Here is an 18,046-nt window from a genome sequence, read left to right as displayed (position 1 = left end):
TAAACAGTGTTGAGGAATGAAAAAAACAAACAAACGAACGGTTGAATGAAGAAATATAAATTAATATACCTCGTATAAATCACAGTTATTTTTGAGGAAATCGGCGATGATGATCAGTGTGTTGGTGAATTGAAAATAAATATGTTATGCTATTAGCCTTTGGTAACAACGGTTTATGCTAAATAAAGTATTCTTTAGGCAGGGCGATCGGCTTTAGGGATAGCCTTTCATATTGGCAGACTAAAGCCAATATCCGGTTGAGCATGCGCATGGCGGTAGCGTGTTGTGTGGAGTGAGTCGTGTGTGCAAGCTTGCATTTGGATATGCGAATGCATGTATATGTATGCATAGAAAAGCACTTGTAAACAAGCGAGGTACCTTGTTTATGTTGTTTGAATTAAAGATTATTCGGTGTAAGTACCGGATACATTTCAAGAAAGGGATTTTTTTTTTATATATGGGGGGATTAGGGTTACGGTTAGGGGTGGGAGAAAAGGGTTTCTGCTATCTTCAGAAATGCAAACAAAGTCACTTGTGTACCTATACCGAAGGATCGCCATACATAAGATAATTTTGAAGCGGTGTTGAAGTCACTAATGACGAAGTCATAATGTCTGTTCCACAGCACACTGTAATACCGAAATTGTCTCTGGAGCCAACCTTCCTGGAAATGGTAAACTCTATTAAACAGATCTCTTCTGGTAAAGCACCTGGCAGTGATGCTATCCCTCCTGAAATTTACAAACATGGTGGACAGAAGCTTTTTTAGAAACTGCATAACCTCTTCATAAACATCTGGAAGGTTGGCTGTGTACCACAGGACTTGAAGGATGCTTCAATTCAACATCTGTATAAGAACAAAGCATCAGAAATGTCTGTGATAATCATCGTGGAATATCGCCGGTAAAATTCTTGCTCAACTCATTCTTGACAGAATCATCTAACACGTAAATGATATCTATCCAGAATCGTAGTGCAGATTTCGCTCTGGTCGTGTCACTATCGACATAATCTTTTCCCTCCGACAGGTCATGAAAAATGTACATGAGAAAAATCTTGAGTTCTTGATATTCGTTGACCTTACAAAGGTCTTCAACACTGTTAACCAGCAACCAATATGGAAAGTTCTGAAAAAGCTTGGTATACCTGACAAGATGTTAAATGTTATCATCTCCTTTCATGGGAGAATGAAAGCTGCTGTCATGCCGGTGGGGAATCTTCAGCTTCCTTTGACGTTACAAATGGTACTAAGCAAGGTTGTGTTATGGCTCCTGTTTTGTTTGCACTCTTATTTTCAGTGATTTTCAGTGATGCACAAAGTGATGTCAAATTCCAGTTTCGAACAAGTGGTGGACTATTCAATCATCAGCATTTCAAAGCAAGAATACTGCCATGTACCAGTATCATTCCTGATCTACTTTTTGCAGATGCTGCTGCACTAGTAGTGATCTTTTTAGAGGAATCTCGAACTTCTAGACCAGTTTTCTGCTGCATGTAAAGCCTTTGGTTTGACCATCAGCATAAAGAAGATGGAAGTAATCCACCAACCTTGCCCTACTCCTAAACAAATTCAAGGTGTCAAGCAGAGGCCACCGGTTCACAATTTTCCTGACACTCCTATACAGTTTGATGGGAAAAGCCTTAATTATGTGAAGTCATTTACATATCTTGGTAGTAAAATGAATTTGAGTGCTTCCCTTGATGATGAAATCATCAACTGTCTTGCAAAGACAACCAATGCATTTGGTAAATTCTGTCATTGCCTATGGAACAAAAAGGGCCTCAAACTTGACACCAAAGAGTAGGTCCATACAGCAGACATTCTTACTACTCACTTGTATGGCTCAGAATTGTGGATACCCTATAGACAACACATTAAGCAACGAGACATCTTCCACAAAAACTGTCTGAGGACAATCTGAGGTTATTCACTAAAAGTCAAAGTTTCTAATGCCAACTTTTTAGCAAGTGTAAGATTGGTGGAATTGAAAGCTTCCTTATACAATCACAATTGTGTTGGGCTGGTCATGTCATCAGAATGAGTGATGAAAGAATATCCTAAGTCTTCATGTACAGCCAGCTTGAGAGTGAACACAGATATAAGGACAAAGCTGAAGCACAACCTCTTAGTGATGAAGATAGCTCACAATACCTTTGAGCAAATAACCTTGGAGATTGTTGTGTCAAAATGGTATTAAACACTTTGTTGCAACCAGCATTAACAGGCTTTGGAGTGCAAGGCAAAGGAGAAAAGCAACTACAACTATACCACCTACACTGACCAGTAATCCTCAAACTTCCAACATTTGTGGCCTTCTTTGCAAATTGTTGGTGGGTCTTAAAAGTTATATTCAACATAAGCTTTATGACTGACAAAGTAAGAGTACGTTGTTGGAGCCTTATACATCGAAACCGATGGGCGAGTCCGTCATACATATATATATATATATATATATATATATATATATATCATCATCATCATCATCATCATTTAGAGTCCGTTCTCCATGCTAGCATGGGTTGGACGGTTTAACTGGGGTCTGTGAAGCTTGAAGGCTTCATCAGGCCCAGTCAGATCTGGCAGTGTTTCTACGGCTGGATGCCCTTCCTAACGCCAACCACTCCGTGAGTGTAGTGGGTGCTTTTTACGTGCCACCCGCACATATATATATATTTTACGTGCCACCTGCACATATATATATATGTATATGTATATATATAAATATATATATATATATATATATATATATATATATATATACATGTGGAGGCGCAATGGCCTAGTGGTTAGGGCAGCGGTCGTAGGATTGCAGTTTCGATTCCCAGACCGGGTGTTGTGAGTGTTTATTGAGCGAAAACACCTAAAAGCTCCACGAAGCTCCGGCAGGGGGTGGTGATCCCTGCTGTACTCTTTCACCACTCTTTCTTCTGTTGGCCTGCTCGCTTAGCCAGCGGGGTGGCGTCATTCGAAGGCTAAAACAATGCGAACGCATTGTGAGCAGCGATGTGTAGCAACATCTGATGGTCTGGTCGATCACGTGATCAAGATATATATACATATATATATATATATATATATATATATATTAGAGAAAAAAGGACAACAAAAACCAAGCAGGATAGGTATTAAAATATTTAATTAGGGTAAGGTGAATTTGAATCTTACAGCTGTTTCTGGGATATCCCAAGTGATAGGCTAGCATGTCCATACACTAGGTGAGTATGTATGAAAGATCTAGACACAGAAATTCACAGTTTATAAGGAATAAAATAGTAGATAGAGGAATATACATACACCTCATTTGGATATTTAGCACTTCCAAAGTTCCACCCACTATGAAAAAAATGTAGCCTGGATGTTATCTACTCCATTCCTTAACTCGTTTTCTTTTCGCATACCCGGCAACCCTGGTTGCCTACCATGAAATATAAAAAGAATTCAATTTATTGTACTTCGATAATAAGAAAATCCACAACCTTCCCTCTCAATAAACCACTATTGTCCCTAAAAGTTGTTTTTTTAATATTCACTACAGATGGCTCGAAGCTGACTTTCTTCCTACACGTTGATCCTTGGATCTTATATATATATATCGAGGTTGACTTTGCCTTTCATCCTTTCGGGGTCGATAAATTAAGTACCAGTTTCGCACTGAGGTCGATGTAATCGACTTAATCCCTTTGTCTGTCCTTGTTTGTCCCCTCTATGTTTAGCCCCTTGTGGGCAATAAAGAAATGTATATATATATGTATGTATGCATGTGTATATATATATATATATATATAATATATATATATATATATATATATATATATGTGTGTGTATGTACATATGTATGTGTGTATATATGTATGCGTGTGTATGTATATTTATATATATATATATATACACGTTCAGAAATCACGGTAATAATTTGAAGTTCATCGAAAGTTATCTCCCTTGCAACAATTTGTCTCCTGCGTTCCGTTAGGGGCATAATTTACCCAACCATCACACACACATGCTTGCAATGCGCACGCATACACTTACACCGACACAGTTACACGCGCACATAGAAGCTCACGTTTGCACGAACACACGCCATGGGCCAGCAGACGTTGTGAATGGAAGTTTGTAGAATTTGGCTTCTTATGTTTCAAAATTTACCTTATCCCAAGATTAACTGAAGAAAATGTTCGCACTATGGATATTTCGTTACATATATTGTGTCTAGTTTTACATATTGGATATTCACATATTGGATATTTACGTATAAAGATAATGGGTGAGTAATAATATTTCTTTCTTAAACACAAAAAAAAAGTTTAAAAGTTTAAAAATGAAAAAAATTGAAAATATAAATTTAAAAATAAAAAATTTTAATGATTTAAATTTTATATATATATATTATATATTATATTATATTTATTTTTTGTTTATGTCTTTCACTGTTTGATTTGCCTAATAGTGGTTTTATCTCAAATTTAATTTATATTTATACTGTGAAATTTGATTTAATCCTAAATCTAATTTTTCCCTGTAAGTTTGGATATACTCCCTAATATTATTATATATATATACACACACGTATTGTTTTAGTGTTTGCTTTAAATGGAAATATATTGTCATATTTTAGTGTCGTCTGCTTTTAATGGAAACCATAACTGTTATATTGTCTGATGAAAAAGTTAGGATTAGAGTCATAGTGTTTCAGTATTGTCTACTTTTAATGGCAAAATTAAGCTGTGATATAAAAAAATCGATAAATTTTCAGAGTTACCAAAAAATCTGCCTCATAAAATTTGATATGACCCGCGCATTCATGGAAATGTGGACATTGAATGATGATATCAATATATTGCAGTTTGGGGAGGGTCTGTGCTGAAGTGGAGGGCAAATTGGTTGGCCTCAATGCTATCATCTTCATTTTAATGTTCTCTTTTCCATGCTCGCACAGAATTTATTGAAGTGGATTTTCTATGACATTCCTATCATCAACCTTTTTCTTCACTACCCACAAGGGGCTAAACACAGAAGGGACAAACAAGGACAGACAAACGGATTAAGTCGATTAGATCGACCTCAGTGCGTAACTGGTACTTATTTAATCGACCCCAAAAGGATGAAAGGCAAAGTCGACCGCGGCGGAATTTGAACTCAGAACGTAGCGGCAGACGAAATACTGCGAAGCAGTTCACCCGGCGTGCTAACTGTTCTGCCAGCTCGCCGCGTTCCTATCATCAAACTTCACATTTTCGGGCCGACCAAAGCCTTGTGAGTGGATTTGGTAGACGGAAACTGAAAGAAGCCCGTCGTATATATATATATATATATATATATATATATATATATATATATATATATATATATATATGTGTGTTTGTGTGTCTGTGTTTGTCCCCCTAGCATTGCTTGACAACCGATGCTGGTGCGTTTATGTCCCCGTCACTTAGCGGTTCGGCAAAAAGAGACCGAGAGAATAAGCCCCGGGGTCGAGTTGCTCGACTAAAGGCGGTGCTCCAGCATGGCCGCAGTCAAATGACCGAAACAAGTAAAAGAGTAAAGAGTATTTTCAAGTAAGGTAATACTTTTCCATGACCAGACATGCTTTTGCAGAGAAATGACAGTGATGTTCATTTTGCAGCTCTCACACGGTGATAGTTGTAAATAAGCAATGAGACAATAACACACACACGCACATAATCTTTATATATAAAAGTGAGGTTGTGTGCTGTCTGTCTCCTACGATTTAGATTCCTAACTACTCCCACATTTTGCGGTGCAGTTTAACCAAAACCGGGTGTCTTATAGTCGTGATTCATATCGAGCCCTTCTGGGTATTAGCGCGCGTCTACGATGAGTCTACGATTTAAAAAAAAATTTACCATAATTTTTTTCCATTTTAATGCATTTTTTCGCTATTATATAAGGGAAGTAACTATCTAAAAATGTCTACGATGAGTCAACGATTTAAAAAAAAATTTACCATCATTTTTTCCCCATTTTTAATCCATTTTCTTTTGCTATTTTTTGGCTATAACTCCCTAAAAATGCTTATATAGTTATTTCCCTTACAAACCCGAGCAACGCCTGGCGATACTGCTAGTAATTATATATATAACTCCTTTTACTTTCCATCTACCAAATGCATTCACATAGCTGTGGTCAGCTCGGGACAATATAAGACACTTGAGCCAGACATAATTTACAATTTTTTTGTTTTTTGTCGTTGAAGAAATTGGTTAACGTGATGCCACACAGTTTTTAGAATTCCAAACTGTACATGAGTAATGTAAACCTTACATAAACCTATCGAGTTACCATTATTTGTTTTTGATTATCTTCAATAACAACATATCAACAAAAATGTTCCTTTATTAATAAAAAAAAGGAAGCAATTAAAGTACAAATAGAAGAGAACTCAAGTTTTATTTCATTTTGAATTTAAGAAAAGTCACAAAGGATGTTAAAATGATGGTGAGGATTTGGGGCTTCAAAACCTAGAGAGTACAAGCTTGAGAAAATGTGGTGATATCTTGTATGACAGAAATGTCCAACTGGCGCCAACACAGGAAAATGAATAAAAACACAGGAGGCATTTAATCGTAAACTATGCATTTAGGATCAGTTCATGATTAATTACATTGACTTGACACATGCAATTGAAATTTAGCTTAACAATGCTGGAGAACTGTTAAAATAACTCAAATCTTACGAGCAATGAAATCATCCCTTTGATAAGATTCACACATAATAAACGTTACATGAATGAATGTATAATGATATATTTATATTCTAATATAGCATGACGAAATGTTTTCTAGGCTTTCTATATTTAATCATAACAAATGTTGTGATTGAATTCCTGATAGATACATGCTAGATACAGTTGTTTATCATAGATTTTTGAAAGATTATTGTCACACACCTAAATTTACCTTCCATTGCGTGTACGTTTCTACAAGTAACTCTTTATATAGAATCACATTTTGCATTGAAAAGTTTATCGTTCTGTATGAAATCCTGCATGCATAGTTGACTGTCTACCAGTAGAGAATGATCTACTACATATATCACAGTGATATGCTCTAACCCGTATGAATACGCATGTGTCTAGTTAATTTATTTCTAATATAGAAAGATTTTCCACAAATTTCACAGCTATGTGCTTTTTCCCCTGTGTGAATAAATTTGTGTTTCAACAAGCTACCATTTTCAGAGAATGATTTGCCACATATATCACATTGGTAAGGTTTTTCACCTGTGTGAATGCGTCTGTGCCTATGTATGTCACTACTTACAGAGAATGACTTGCCACAGATATCACAGTGATAAGGTTTCTCACCTGTATGGGTGCGTTTATGTTTAGTTAACTCACTGCTGCCACAAAATGACTTACCACAGATATCACAATGATATGGTTTCTCCCCTGTATGAATACGGTTGTGAATGTTAGATGCACTTTTATCAGAGAAAGCTTTACCACAGATATCACAGCGGTATGGTTTTTCCCCTGTATGAATCCGTTTATGCCGATGTAATTGATCACTTCGAGAGAATAATTTACCACAGATCTCACATTTAATTGACTTTTCTGCAACATGAATGTATTTATGTGCAGTTAAGTTGCCATTTTCACAGAATGATTTACCACAAATGTCACAGTGATACGGTTTCTCTCCTGTATGAATTAATTTGTGTTTTGCTAAATTGCCATTTCCAGAGAATGATTTACCACAGATATCACAGTGATATGGTTTCTCACCAGTATGAATACGTTTGTGTATTGTTAAGTCACTACTTCTAGCAAATGATTTACCACAGATATTACAATGGTATGGCTTCTCTCCTGTATGAATACGTCTGTGTTTAGTTAAGCCATCTCTGCAAGAGAATGATTTACTACACATATCGCACTGATATGGTGTCTCACCTGTATGAATACGTTTGTGTGTGATTAATTCATTGCCAGAAAAAAATGATTTGCCACAGATATCACATTTATATGGCTTCTCTCCCGTATGAATACGCTTGTGTTTAGATAAGGCATTACTTCCAGAAAATGATTTGCCACAAATATCACAGTGATACGGTTTCTCTCCTGTATGAATGCGTTTATGTCGAGTTAAGTCACCACTTCCATAAAAACATTTACCACATATATCGCAGTGATATGGTCTTTCTGATGTATGAATGTATTTGTGCCTTGTTAAGTAATAAGATGCAGAGAATGATTTACCACAGACATCGCATTCATATGGTTTCTCGCCAGTATGACTAGATGTGTGAACTGTCAATGCAGTCTTCGACAAGAATGTTTTACCACAGATGTTACAGTGGTATGGTTTGTCTTCTGTGTGATACCGTTTATGTCTAGTTAGGTGTATTTTTTGAGAGAATACTTTACCACAGTTATCACAGCGATATGAATTCTGTTCAGTATGAATACGTTTGTGAATGGTTAGGCTGTATTTTTTAGGGAACGATTTACCACAGATGTCACAGCAACATGTTTTCCCTTTCTCTGTACGTGTGTCATCAGCCAGTTTCTCATACGACTCATTATCCATATTTTTTCTTTGCCGCACTGTTATTTGTATATTCTTATTTTGTTTTTGCAATATGAGACATCAACTGAGATGTTTGTCAACATACGATGATGCCGGAAACTTGTTTGTAAATATTTAATTTGAATGCGAATTTCACTTGTCCATTATTCGAGATAGTAATGCAGATGAAGTTTGCCGATTTTCTCTATACAGAGAAAATATTGGATCTAGTCGGTTTGGCTGCCAGATCAGAAATATTTCAATCCAATTCTACTGTAAATGACTAAAAACTTTGTTGTGTAAAGTTTAAAAAAAAAAATGTTTTCAATGATGAACAGTATTCTTTATGCATGTGTCATTTGGTATATCTGAAATAAAACAGAAACAGTATTAAATATCGGAGATACTTGAAAGTAGATTATTTTATCTGTCATTGCTTCCCAGCTGTTTTGATGGCGTGTTCGGTAAAATCCGTAAAAAGATTTCAACGTATTTACTTTTTGTTCTGATAATACCACACGCTTTGATGTTCAAGAACGACTTTCATTCTCTTGACAAATTGCTGACATGAAAGAGGAACGAACTCCAGATGCTGTGTGCGTATATGTATAAAGGCACAGCCTTGTCATACAATGTGTCACGCTGATTCTGTTTGAGAATTACATTAAGGGTATACGTGTTTTTGGAATACTCGGCCACTTACACGTTAATTTTATTGTGAAGGTAATTTATTTGATTGAACCACTGAATGTTCATCGTCAAAACCGATGGAAAACCCATCATGTGTGTATGTATGAAAGGTTCAAGAAACAAGACAAAAAATTACAAAAATCTAATCTAAAAAATAACAAAGTATAACAATAGTAAAAAAAAAGTACAGGTGTGCACGACTGTATATGTGTGTGTCGGTGACGGTAGCTGTCAAGATAATGAAAGTTGGTCTTGAACATCAGAGCGTGTGTAATATAAAAGAATGCCCAGATATGAAGATCTCTCAACACAAGTAAAGCAGTGGATAGAAATTAGCATTGTTTTTGTGAGAAAGATGTTGCTTGATGAAAACTTGTTGCTATCATTGTACGAATAAGGACAAATTGGCAGAGCGAGAGAGAAAATGCTTACAAATACACTTTCACATTTCTCATTACATATGTTGAACTAGAGAAAAGTAGGCTGTAACACTTTCTTCTCTGTAGTCATCTATTGTTATTCATAACCGTAGCTCTGTTTTGATTGTGTAGACGTGTGATCAAAGCCAGGTTGTTTTCATGGAAGTCACGAATATTATTACGGCAGATCAGTTGAAAGGAAAAGGATTGAATGAAGAAATATCAATACATATACCTCGTTTAAATCGCACGTAATATCAGGAAGCTCATGATGTGTTGATGAATGGCAAAGATTTGCATATATAGTCATATTATAATGTAATATGGTACTCTGCCATGGAATCCTTGTTTGACGTTATGTGAAATGTTTTCAAATCCTTGCGTTTTGAATGAAGGTTTAATTTACATTTTTTTTTTAATTACATGGCAGTGTCTTGCATATCCGGTTGAGCATGCGCTTGACTTGATTACACACGAACTGTAAGTTGTGTACAGCAAAGGCGCCGTTTTAAACGTAAACACGCATATTTTCGCATAGACGAATGTATAAAAAATACATACGTGAGTACGCTCCCACCCAGCCGACTGTTTCCTCATGGTAGCGGTATGTGCTAGAAACAACAGCACATACTATATACCTTGAATCACACCCCTTTTCGCCTGAAATATTTACAAATTTTTTTCTCTTTTTTTTTTAAATACAAATTTTATAACATGTCTGTATATAATATATATATAGTACAAAAAAGACAAAGAATAAAGCAAAAAAAAAAAGCGAAAGAAAAATATCGATGCAGCTCTAATTGATTGCACACCACAAGGTTCAACGGAACCTACTGAAGCAAGCCAGCATGCTCACGGCTTTACCAAGGGCAATGGCGAGACTAAGGCGTTGGGAAAACCAAGCCCCGTCACAGGCACCACCTGACGCCTTGGTGAGGCGAGCTGCCAACGATGATAAGAACTCCGCCGTTAGTGGCCCAGTCCCTTCAAAAGTTTCAAACGTCACAGGTTGGAAGAGATAGTTCACTGCCAGGTGCTGATAAATAAGGGTTGTGTTCCATTTGGCTACAAAATCAGCGATCCTCCCATTTACCACAACATGCAGGATGTGGGTGGGGGCAAAACAGTCACAGACTGTGGCGTCCCAGATGAGGCATCTACCCAGGGACAGAGGGTAAGACCACCAGGTCTCTTCCCATCACTGATATCAGAAAACAATGCCACTGGTTATGGTGAAAATGTACCAGCCAAATGCATACCAGAATCTTCTGTATTAAATGCATACAGCTTGTTTGAACCTATTGCTCCAGGATAAATGTGAACAAAATAATATCAACGCAGCTGAGTAGGAATTTGAGGAGGAGGTAAACAATTCTTGACTGACAAAACTTGTGATGTGAAAGGTGCACCAGCTTAAGAATAAATCGATCACAGTTTGGTTAGATTACAGAAACACAGTTCATTATTTTATCTTGCCTGTGGATGCTAGAATCCCTTTGAATTACTGAGGAACAATACTGGATCACCATTCTGAAAATAAATATATCTATTGTATTGCCATATTTGTTCTAGATTATCATCAATAACAACATATCAACAAATATGTTCCTTTATTAATAAAAAAATAGAAACTAAAATACAAATATGAGAACACAGGTTTTATTTCAGCTACAATTTATTAAGAAAGTCACAAAGAATTTTAAGGTCAGGATAAAGATTCTGACCTCCAAACTGAGAAAATGTAGTGGTATCTTATACAATAGACATGTTCTCAGGGCAGCATGGGAAATGAATAAAAGGACAGGAGACATCTAATCACAGACTATACTCGACTCTGTGCATTTACAATCAGTTCAACATCAATTACATTGACACATGCAATTAGCATTTAACTTAATGATGGTTAAGAACTGATGAAATAACTCAAATCTTACCAACAATGAAATCATTCCTTTGATAAGATTCTTCATACATAAACTTTAAACTAGAATATATAAAGTACATGAATGAATGTATAATGATATAACTATATCCTAGTATAGAATGATAAAATGTTTTCTATGGTTTGTGTATTTCATCATAATATAACAACTGTTATGATGTCTCTGATTTATAACAGTATTTATTAATTTGTCTTTTTCTTCTCCATTCTGGAGAGAGTTTCATGGGATATATGAAACAATGCATTTATTAACATATTGCAATGGTAAAATCACACCAATGTAAATATAGTGTTTATTATAGATTAAAGAGGTGTTACTCATATATTTGCTCTGTGTGTCAATACATCTATGAGTAACACTTTTCATAGAATGATTGTGCTGATAGGTTTATTGTTCTGTATGAATACATGCATGTGTATTTAACTGACTACCTCTAGAGAATGATTTACCACAGATATCACAGTGATATGGCTTCTCCCCTGTATGAATACGTTTATGTATAGTTAACGCATTTCCATGAGAGAAAGGTTTACCACAGATACTGCAGTTATATGGTTTCTCCCCAGTGTGAGTCCGTTTGTGTACAGTTAAGGCATTTCTATGAGAGAATGATTTACCACAAATATCACAGTGATATGGCTTCTCTCCTGTATGAATATACTTATGCCGGGTTAGATTTCCTGGATCAGATAATGCTTTACCGCAAATATCACAGTGATATGGCTTCTCTCCCGTATGAATACGTTTGTGAGTAGTTAAGTCACTGCTTACAGAGAATGATTTACCACAGATATCACAGAGATATGGCTTTTCTCCGGTATGAATACGCTTGTGAATAGTTAAGTGTGTGCTTCTTGAAAATGACTTACTACACACATCACAGTGATATGGCTTCTCTCCTGTATGAATGCGTTTATGAGTAGTCAAGTCACCTCTTCGAGAGAATGATTTACCACAGATTTCACAATGATATGGCTTCTCTCCTGTATGAATTCGTTCGTGTATAGTTAAGGCATCTCTATGAGAGAATGATTTGGCACAGATATCACAGTGATATGGCTTCTCTCCTGTGTGAATTCGTTTGTGTATGGTTAAGGCATTTCCATGAGAGAATGCTTTACCACAGAAGTCACAGTGATATGGTTTCTCTCCTGTATGAATGCGTATGTGAGTAGTTAAGTCACTACTCCCAGAGAATGATTTACCACAGATATCACAGTGATACGGCTTCTCACCAGTGTGAATTCGTTTGTGTTTAGTTAAGACACTTCCTTCAGAAAATGACTTACCACAGATATCACAATGATACGGTCTCTCACCTGTATGAATGCGTTTATGTGTAGTTAGGTTTCTTTTTTGAGAGAATGATTTTCTACATATGTCACAGTCATATGATATTTTTTCTCGCTCTTTCAGTGTTCCATCAAGAAAATCAGTCGTTTCAGGCTCTCTCTCACATAACTCTAATTCCATAATTATTCTTCTCTCAGCGCTTCTTTGTTTTTATTAGCTTATTGCCAACAAATATTCCTACTGTAGCATCTTCATTTGCTGTGATTTCCTAAAGCGAAGTATTTTGTAAATTTGTGCAATTTTAATTTAAAAACGAAATAATCCTGCACATATTCAAGGCAGTGAAGAACTGGAAATATTTCTCATTAGTTCCTCCACTGGTTCATATAAACAGAATCATATCTGCTCTGTACAGCATCCTCCATTTGTCTTTAAAAGATCCACTTGAAGCATAAGAAATCTTCTTAAGCCAATGACATCCAATATTCTGAAATAGAGAAATGATATTAGCTATATAGAATACTCCGAAATAGCAATTCATTGGAAATTTTACTACATTTCTATTTTGATAAAATGATAAATTGAGGTATAAGTGTGGCTTTGTGGCTAAGATGTTTGCCTGCTAACTCCAGTATTTCAGGTTCAGTCCCAATGTATTGTACCTTAGGCAAGTGCTTCTGCTGTAGCCACAGGCTATTTAAACCTTGAGAATGGATTTGGTTGATGGAAACTGAAAGAAGCCCATTCTGCATGCTTATAAGTATGTGTTTACGCATGTGCGAGATTGTATATTTTTTTGTGTCCTGTAACTGATGTAAATGTGTGCCAATATTGTACAAGAGCATGTCTGCCCATGGGGAAATATTACCTCGCTGGGAAACAGGTAAAAGTTGGTAGTGGACTGAAAGTAAATACCATCGTTTGTATGAACGATGAGGCCATTGAGCACTGTAGAAGTGAAGGGAATCACGAAGTCACACACACATATATATATATATACATATATATATATACATACAGGGCGGTGAGCTGGCAGAAACGTTAGCGCGACGGTCGAAAGGCTTAGCGATATTTCGTCTGCCGTTACGTTCAGAGTTCGAATTCCGTCGAGGTCGACTTTACCTTTCATCCTTTCGGGGTCGATAAATTAAGTACCAGTTAGGCACTGGGGTCGATGTAATCGACTTAATCCCTTTGTCTGCCCTTGTTTGTCCCCTCTATGTTTAGCCCCTTGTGGCCAATAAAGAAATATATATATATACATACATACACACACACACACAAAGCTTCTATCGGTTTCCATCGCCCTAGAGCTACAGTAGCAAAAACCTATCCAAGGAACCATAGAGTGGGACTGAAACTGAAACGATGTCAGAAATTGAACACGGCCTTGCTTGCACAATCTCATAAATACATATAATACACACGTACATATATTATTACACTTTACCATTTTCTCTTGACGTAAAGTAATAACAGATAACAAGTCTAGATGTGACTTCAGATATGATGTCTTCTGAGACTACACATTCAATATTACCTAGGTGCACAATTATATTGGGTTGGTGCATAAATTTTATTTAACAAAAACATCTTTAAATGACGGTCTGACCGTCAGCCAAGCAAAATGGGAAACAGTAATTGAAGTAGATGATGAATATGCTCCGGAATAATCATTTAAAGATGTTTTTGTTGAAAAAAAGCCGCAATAATTATGCACCAACCCAATACCATCTCAAGAATCAAATGTAGCAAACAAAAGACAATTTCAAAAGAAATTATATATTTCGTAGTTGTCTATGAACTATCTTTAAATTTTCAGAATAACGTGGAATTTTCCATGGGTACTGCTAGTGTAAGCGTTAAGGTAGATATATGTATACATTGCATACCCCTACTCCGGAGAACTAGTTATCCTATTCTTTTAGCTATATTATACTTTATTACTTTACAAAGAGAATTCATCTTACGCTTCTCGAACTTTTTGCAGGAAAAAAAAGGGTAAAAAAAAAAGATACAATTGCTTTTATGCTCTTCTTTAACCCCGCTAGGTTTGGTTGAGCAGATGATCTGTGATCCAGTTTAGGTTGCTTACAGGGATGTTGTTACAAATTTTATGAGAGATTAAACAAAAGAAAACTTATAACGATCAAACTGTAAAAAAGAAATTGAGGAAAATTATAAACAAAAATACCTTGTATAAATGTCAGGTATTCGCAAGTTAGTAATGGTGGCGATATGTGTTACTGAACAGAGCAGTACAATGTAGATATCATATAACTTCAGATACATATGACTATTTTTCCATTATTTTATGTTTGAAAATAAATAAAATAATTCTTTGGATAGACTTGATACTAGTTAATGATATTTTACGACATTCCTCACCCTAGACGGGCGGTGCAAAGTCAATATCCGGTTGAACATGCGCAATCCGAATTGTCATTTTAGCGAAGGAAATTGCAAGTGCGGACACTGCATTAAGCATGTGTACATATTTCAATGTATTTATAACCTGACTTGTTCTCTATATGTTCAATGCTGTTAGGTCTTTGTAGATGATCATCGTCTTTTAACGACATAGTATAGAAGGAAGCATATCAGGGTAACTCCGTTCGTAGGAGAGGATGAAACATTGTAACTGAATAAATCGAGAAGTTAAGAGAAGTTAGAAGTACTTAAGAAGACAAGAGAAGCTGAAAAATATTGAAAAAAAAAAAAAAGTGTGAAATTTTAAAAGACCATCGCAAACTTCAAAAGACCATCGACGAAACACTGTATAAAATGTCAAATTCTGGAAGAATTTCGTAAAATTTTGAAAGCTTCAAAGTCATGAAATTATAGTTTAAAGATTGATGAGTAGGTAGGTAGGTAGATAGATAGGACCTACAAGTGACATGTAATTTGTGGATAGCCTTGTTCCTAGTTGTTACGTTCAGTTCACATTCGTGAGCGTTTTCAGATCAAAGACCTTCAGACGTTCATTTTGCTATATGAGGTGTTTATTACCAGCGATGGTTAAGGCCCTGGAAGCAGCTAAGCCTAGGGCTCTCTTTTTAATGAAATATGCCTCCTTTATTCTGAGGTTGACTGCATCTGTCGCTTTAGCCAGAATACGGGTGGAGAAACCTCCACCCTAATGTTGGAATACAGCGCTAGGTCATGTGGAGGTGTTCCTTTAATATGAAACTGTCTTTTTATCCTATGTATGTTTCGCCGCAAGAACACCATTTTGTATATCACGCGAGATTGAAAACAACCGGCCGTTGTTTGTTGGCTGCCTTTCTTTTATTGGGCATTGGTTCAAACAGCATGTGTCCAGTATGTTGTTTGTGTGAGAGAGATAGTGTCAAAGGGTGTGACCTCGTCTCTTGATTCTGAAGGGGAGACCAGATATTGGTTCTCATTGGGAAACAGCGTGCAGCGAAATTCAGCCTAACCAAATATAAAAATCCACAACCTATCTACATAGGTTACACAGGTGGCCCTGATGTCTGATGTAGAACTACAAGTTAATACGGTAACCCTGATGCCTATCATTGAATTAGTGTCCAGCAAACTAACCTGACAGAAAAAGGCCATCAAACCAGCTTCCAAAATGTCAAAACAAGCTACAACGACTTAAATATGGCAAAGAAACGAACAACCTAACACTCATAAGTAAATGAAACGATTTATTTATGCATAAACTTTACACTATTTACAATGGTTACTTGCTGGAGACTGTGGCGCTGTTTGCCTGCAGAGAGACAGGAATATCTGTTGTGTTTTGGTTTACAATTAAACAGCTATTTGTTCATGGTAGCAAACGATTCATTTTAAGCCAGTGTAGAGCTGTGACAAAGAAACTTGTCTTTTCCTGGGCCGCTAATGCTTTTCTCTGTCTTGTGTTTCTATATTTATAGCCATTTTAAAATGAACTGTTATGCTTGGGCAGTTTCACCTATAAAATCATCATCATCGTTTAATGTCCGCTTTCCATGCTAGCATGGGTTGGACGAATGACTGAGGGCTGGCGAACCAGATGGCTGCACCAGGCTTCAATCTTGATCTGGCAGAGTTTCTACAGCTGGATGCTCTTCCTAAGGCCAACCACTCCGAGAGTGTAGTGGGTGCTTTTACGTGCCACCGGCATGGGGGCGGTACTGGCAACGACCTCACTCGAATCTTTTACACATGCCACCGGTACAGGTGCCAGTAAGCCAATGCTGGTAACGATCACACTCAAATGGTGTCTTGTAAGTGCCACCGGCACGGTGTCCAGCAGATATTTAATACTGTAACGGTGCTTAAAAGAGCCAAATCTGTGATGAATTTGTTCTGGCTTTTTAAAAGTTGGCATCAACCCACTTTACCTAATATTGATGATAATGATCCTCACACACATTTGTTTTTATAATGATCCTCACACACATTTGTTTTTATAAAACCATATTTATATTAAATTGAAGGATTACTAAATACTCTTTGTAAAGTTTATATTTATTATTCTTTAACAAGAATAGTATTGACAGCGACTTTGAAGTTTTGGCCTGCTAAGCTATCATTGAACTGGCTTTATATAGTTTCTGTTAAGTTAAAATTTTCAGGGGTAGGTGAAGCTATGTGGAATGATAATTAAGTTGTAAAGTAGGTTGTGATGGGGAAATATTCTGAAAGATTTTTATTGAATAAATTTAAGGTTGTATTATTATTTAGAATGCGTGTAGAACTTTGTAATCAAAATTCAGTCCATCATTTAAACCTTAGTAATCAGGTAAGGTTTTAGGTGGAAAGGTAAGTTGGTCTGTAGGTTTCTTTACTTGTTGCTGGCTCTCACTTGGCTACCATCAACTAACTGGCTATATCACATGTTCATACTATAACCATCATTGTTATTATTTAATGTATCAAGTTATTTTATTTTTTTATCTCTCATTCACTGTTTGATAACCTCTTTACCTAGTATTTAATACCAATTTCTGTCAACAAATTATAATTTCAAAGCACACAATTAATGTAAAGCTTAAGAAATACATTTTTTTGTGAACTCTATTATTTATGGTTGTCCAATCCAAACTGTGCCAGTGTACTGGGAGAAGGGTGCATTGATGGATGGCCCACAAAATATAATACCATGTATTTATATTTATACATGCAAATTAGCATTGAATCATTAAATAAATATGA

The 18,046-nt window shown here is 36.2% G+C and overlaps 2 protein-coding genes across 2 annotated transcripts in view; both read right to left on the bottom strand.

Moving 5' to 3' along the window:
• The window catches only part of LOC115222799 (zinc finger protein 850-like), a 45,878-nt gene that overhangs the window by 8,835 nt on the left and 18,997 nt on the right, over nt 1-18,046 (bottom strand). Inside the window, exon 9 of the mRNA XM_036511772.1 lies at nt 7,150-7,325. Coding sequence (XP_036367665.1) covers nt 7,150-7,325 — 176 coding nt within the window. The remainder of the gene's footprint in view (nt 1-7,149; nt 7,326-18,046) is intronic.
• On the bottom strand, nt 11,285-15,297 carry LOC115222918 (zinc finger protein-like). The gene is made up of 3 exons (XM_036511806.1): nt 15,072-15,297; nt 12,904-13,364; nt 11,285-12,231 (listed from the first exon to the last, which is right to left on the bottom strand). The coding sequence occupies exons 2-3, from the start codon at nt 13,055-13,057 to the stop codon at nt 11,972-11,974; spliced, it is 414 nt and encodes a 137-aa protein (XP_036367699.1). The 5' UTR covers nt 13,058-13,364; nt 15,072-15,297; the 3' UTR covers nt 11,285-11,971.

Source organism: Octopus sinensis, linkage group LG21, assembly GCF_006345805.1.
Source record: "Octopus sinensis linkage group LG21, ASM634580v1, whole genome shotgun sequence".
Lineage (NCBI taxonomy): Eukaryota > Metazoa > Mollusca > Cephalopoda > Octopoda > Octopodidae > Octopus > Octopus sinensis.
Note: the sequence above shows the minus strand (reverse complement) of the source record. Positions and strands in the feature narration are given on the sequence as shown.

Excerpts from the sequence above, each read along its gene's own strand:
- LOC115222918 (XM_036511806.1), bottom strand. The coding sequence starts at position 13,057 with ATGGAATTAGAGTTATGTGAGAGAGAGCCTGAAACGACTGATTTTCTT. Across the intron at positions 12,232-12,903 it reads ACATAAACGCATTCATACAG|GAGAGAAGCCATATCACTGT; the intron begins GTGAGAGACCGT and ends ATATTCATACAG.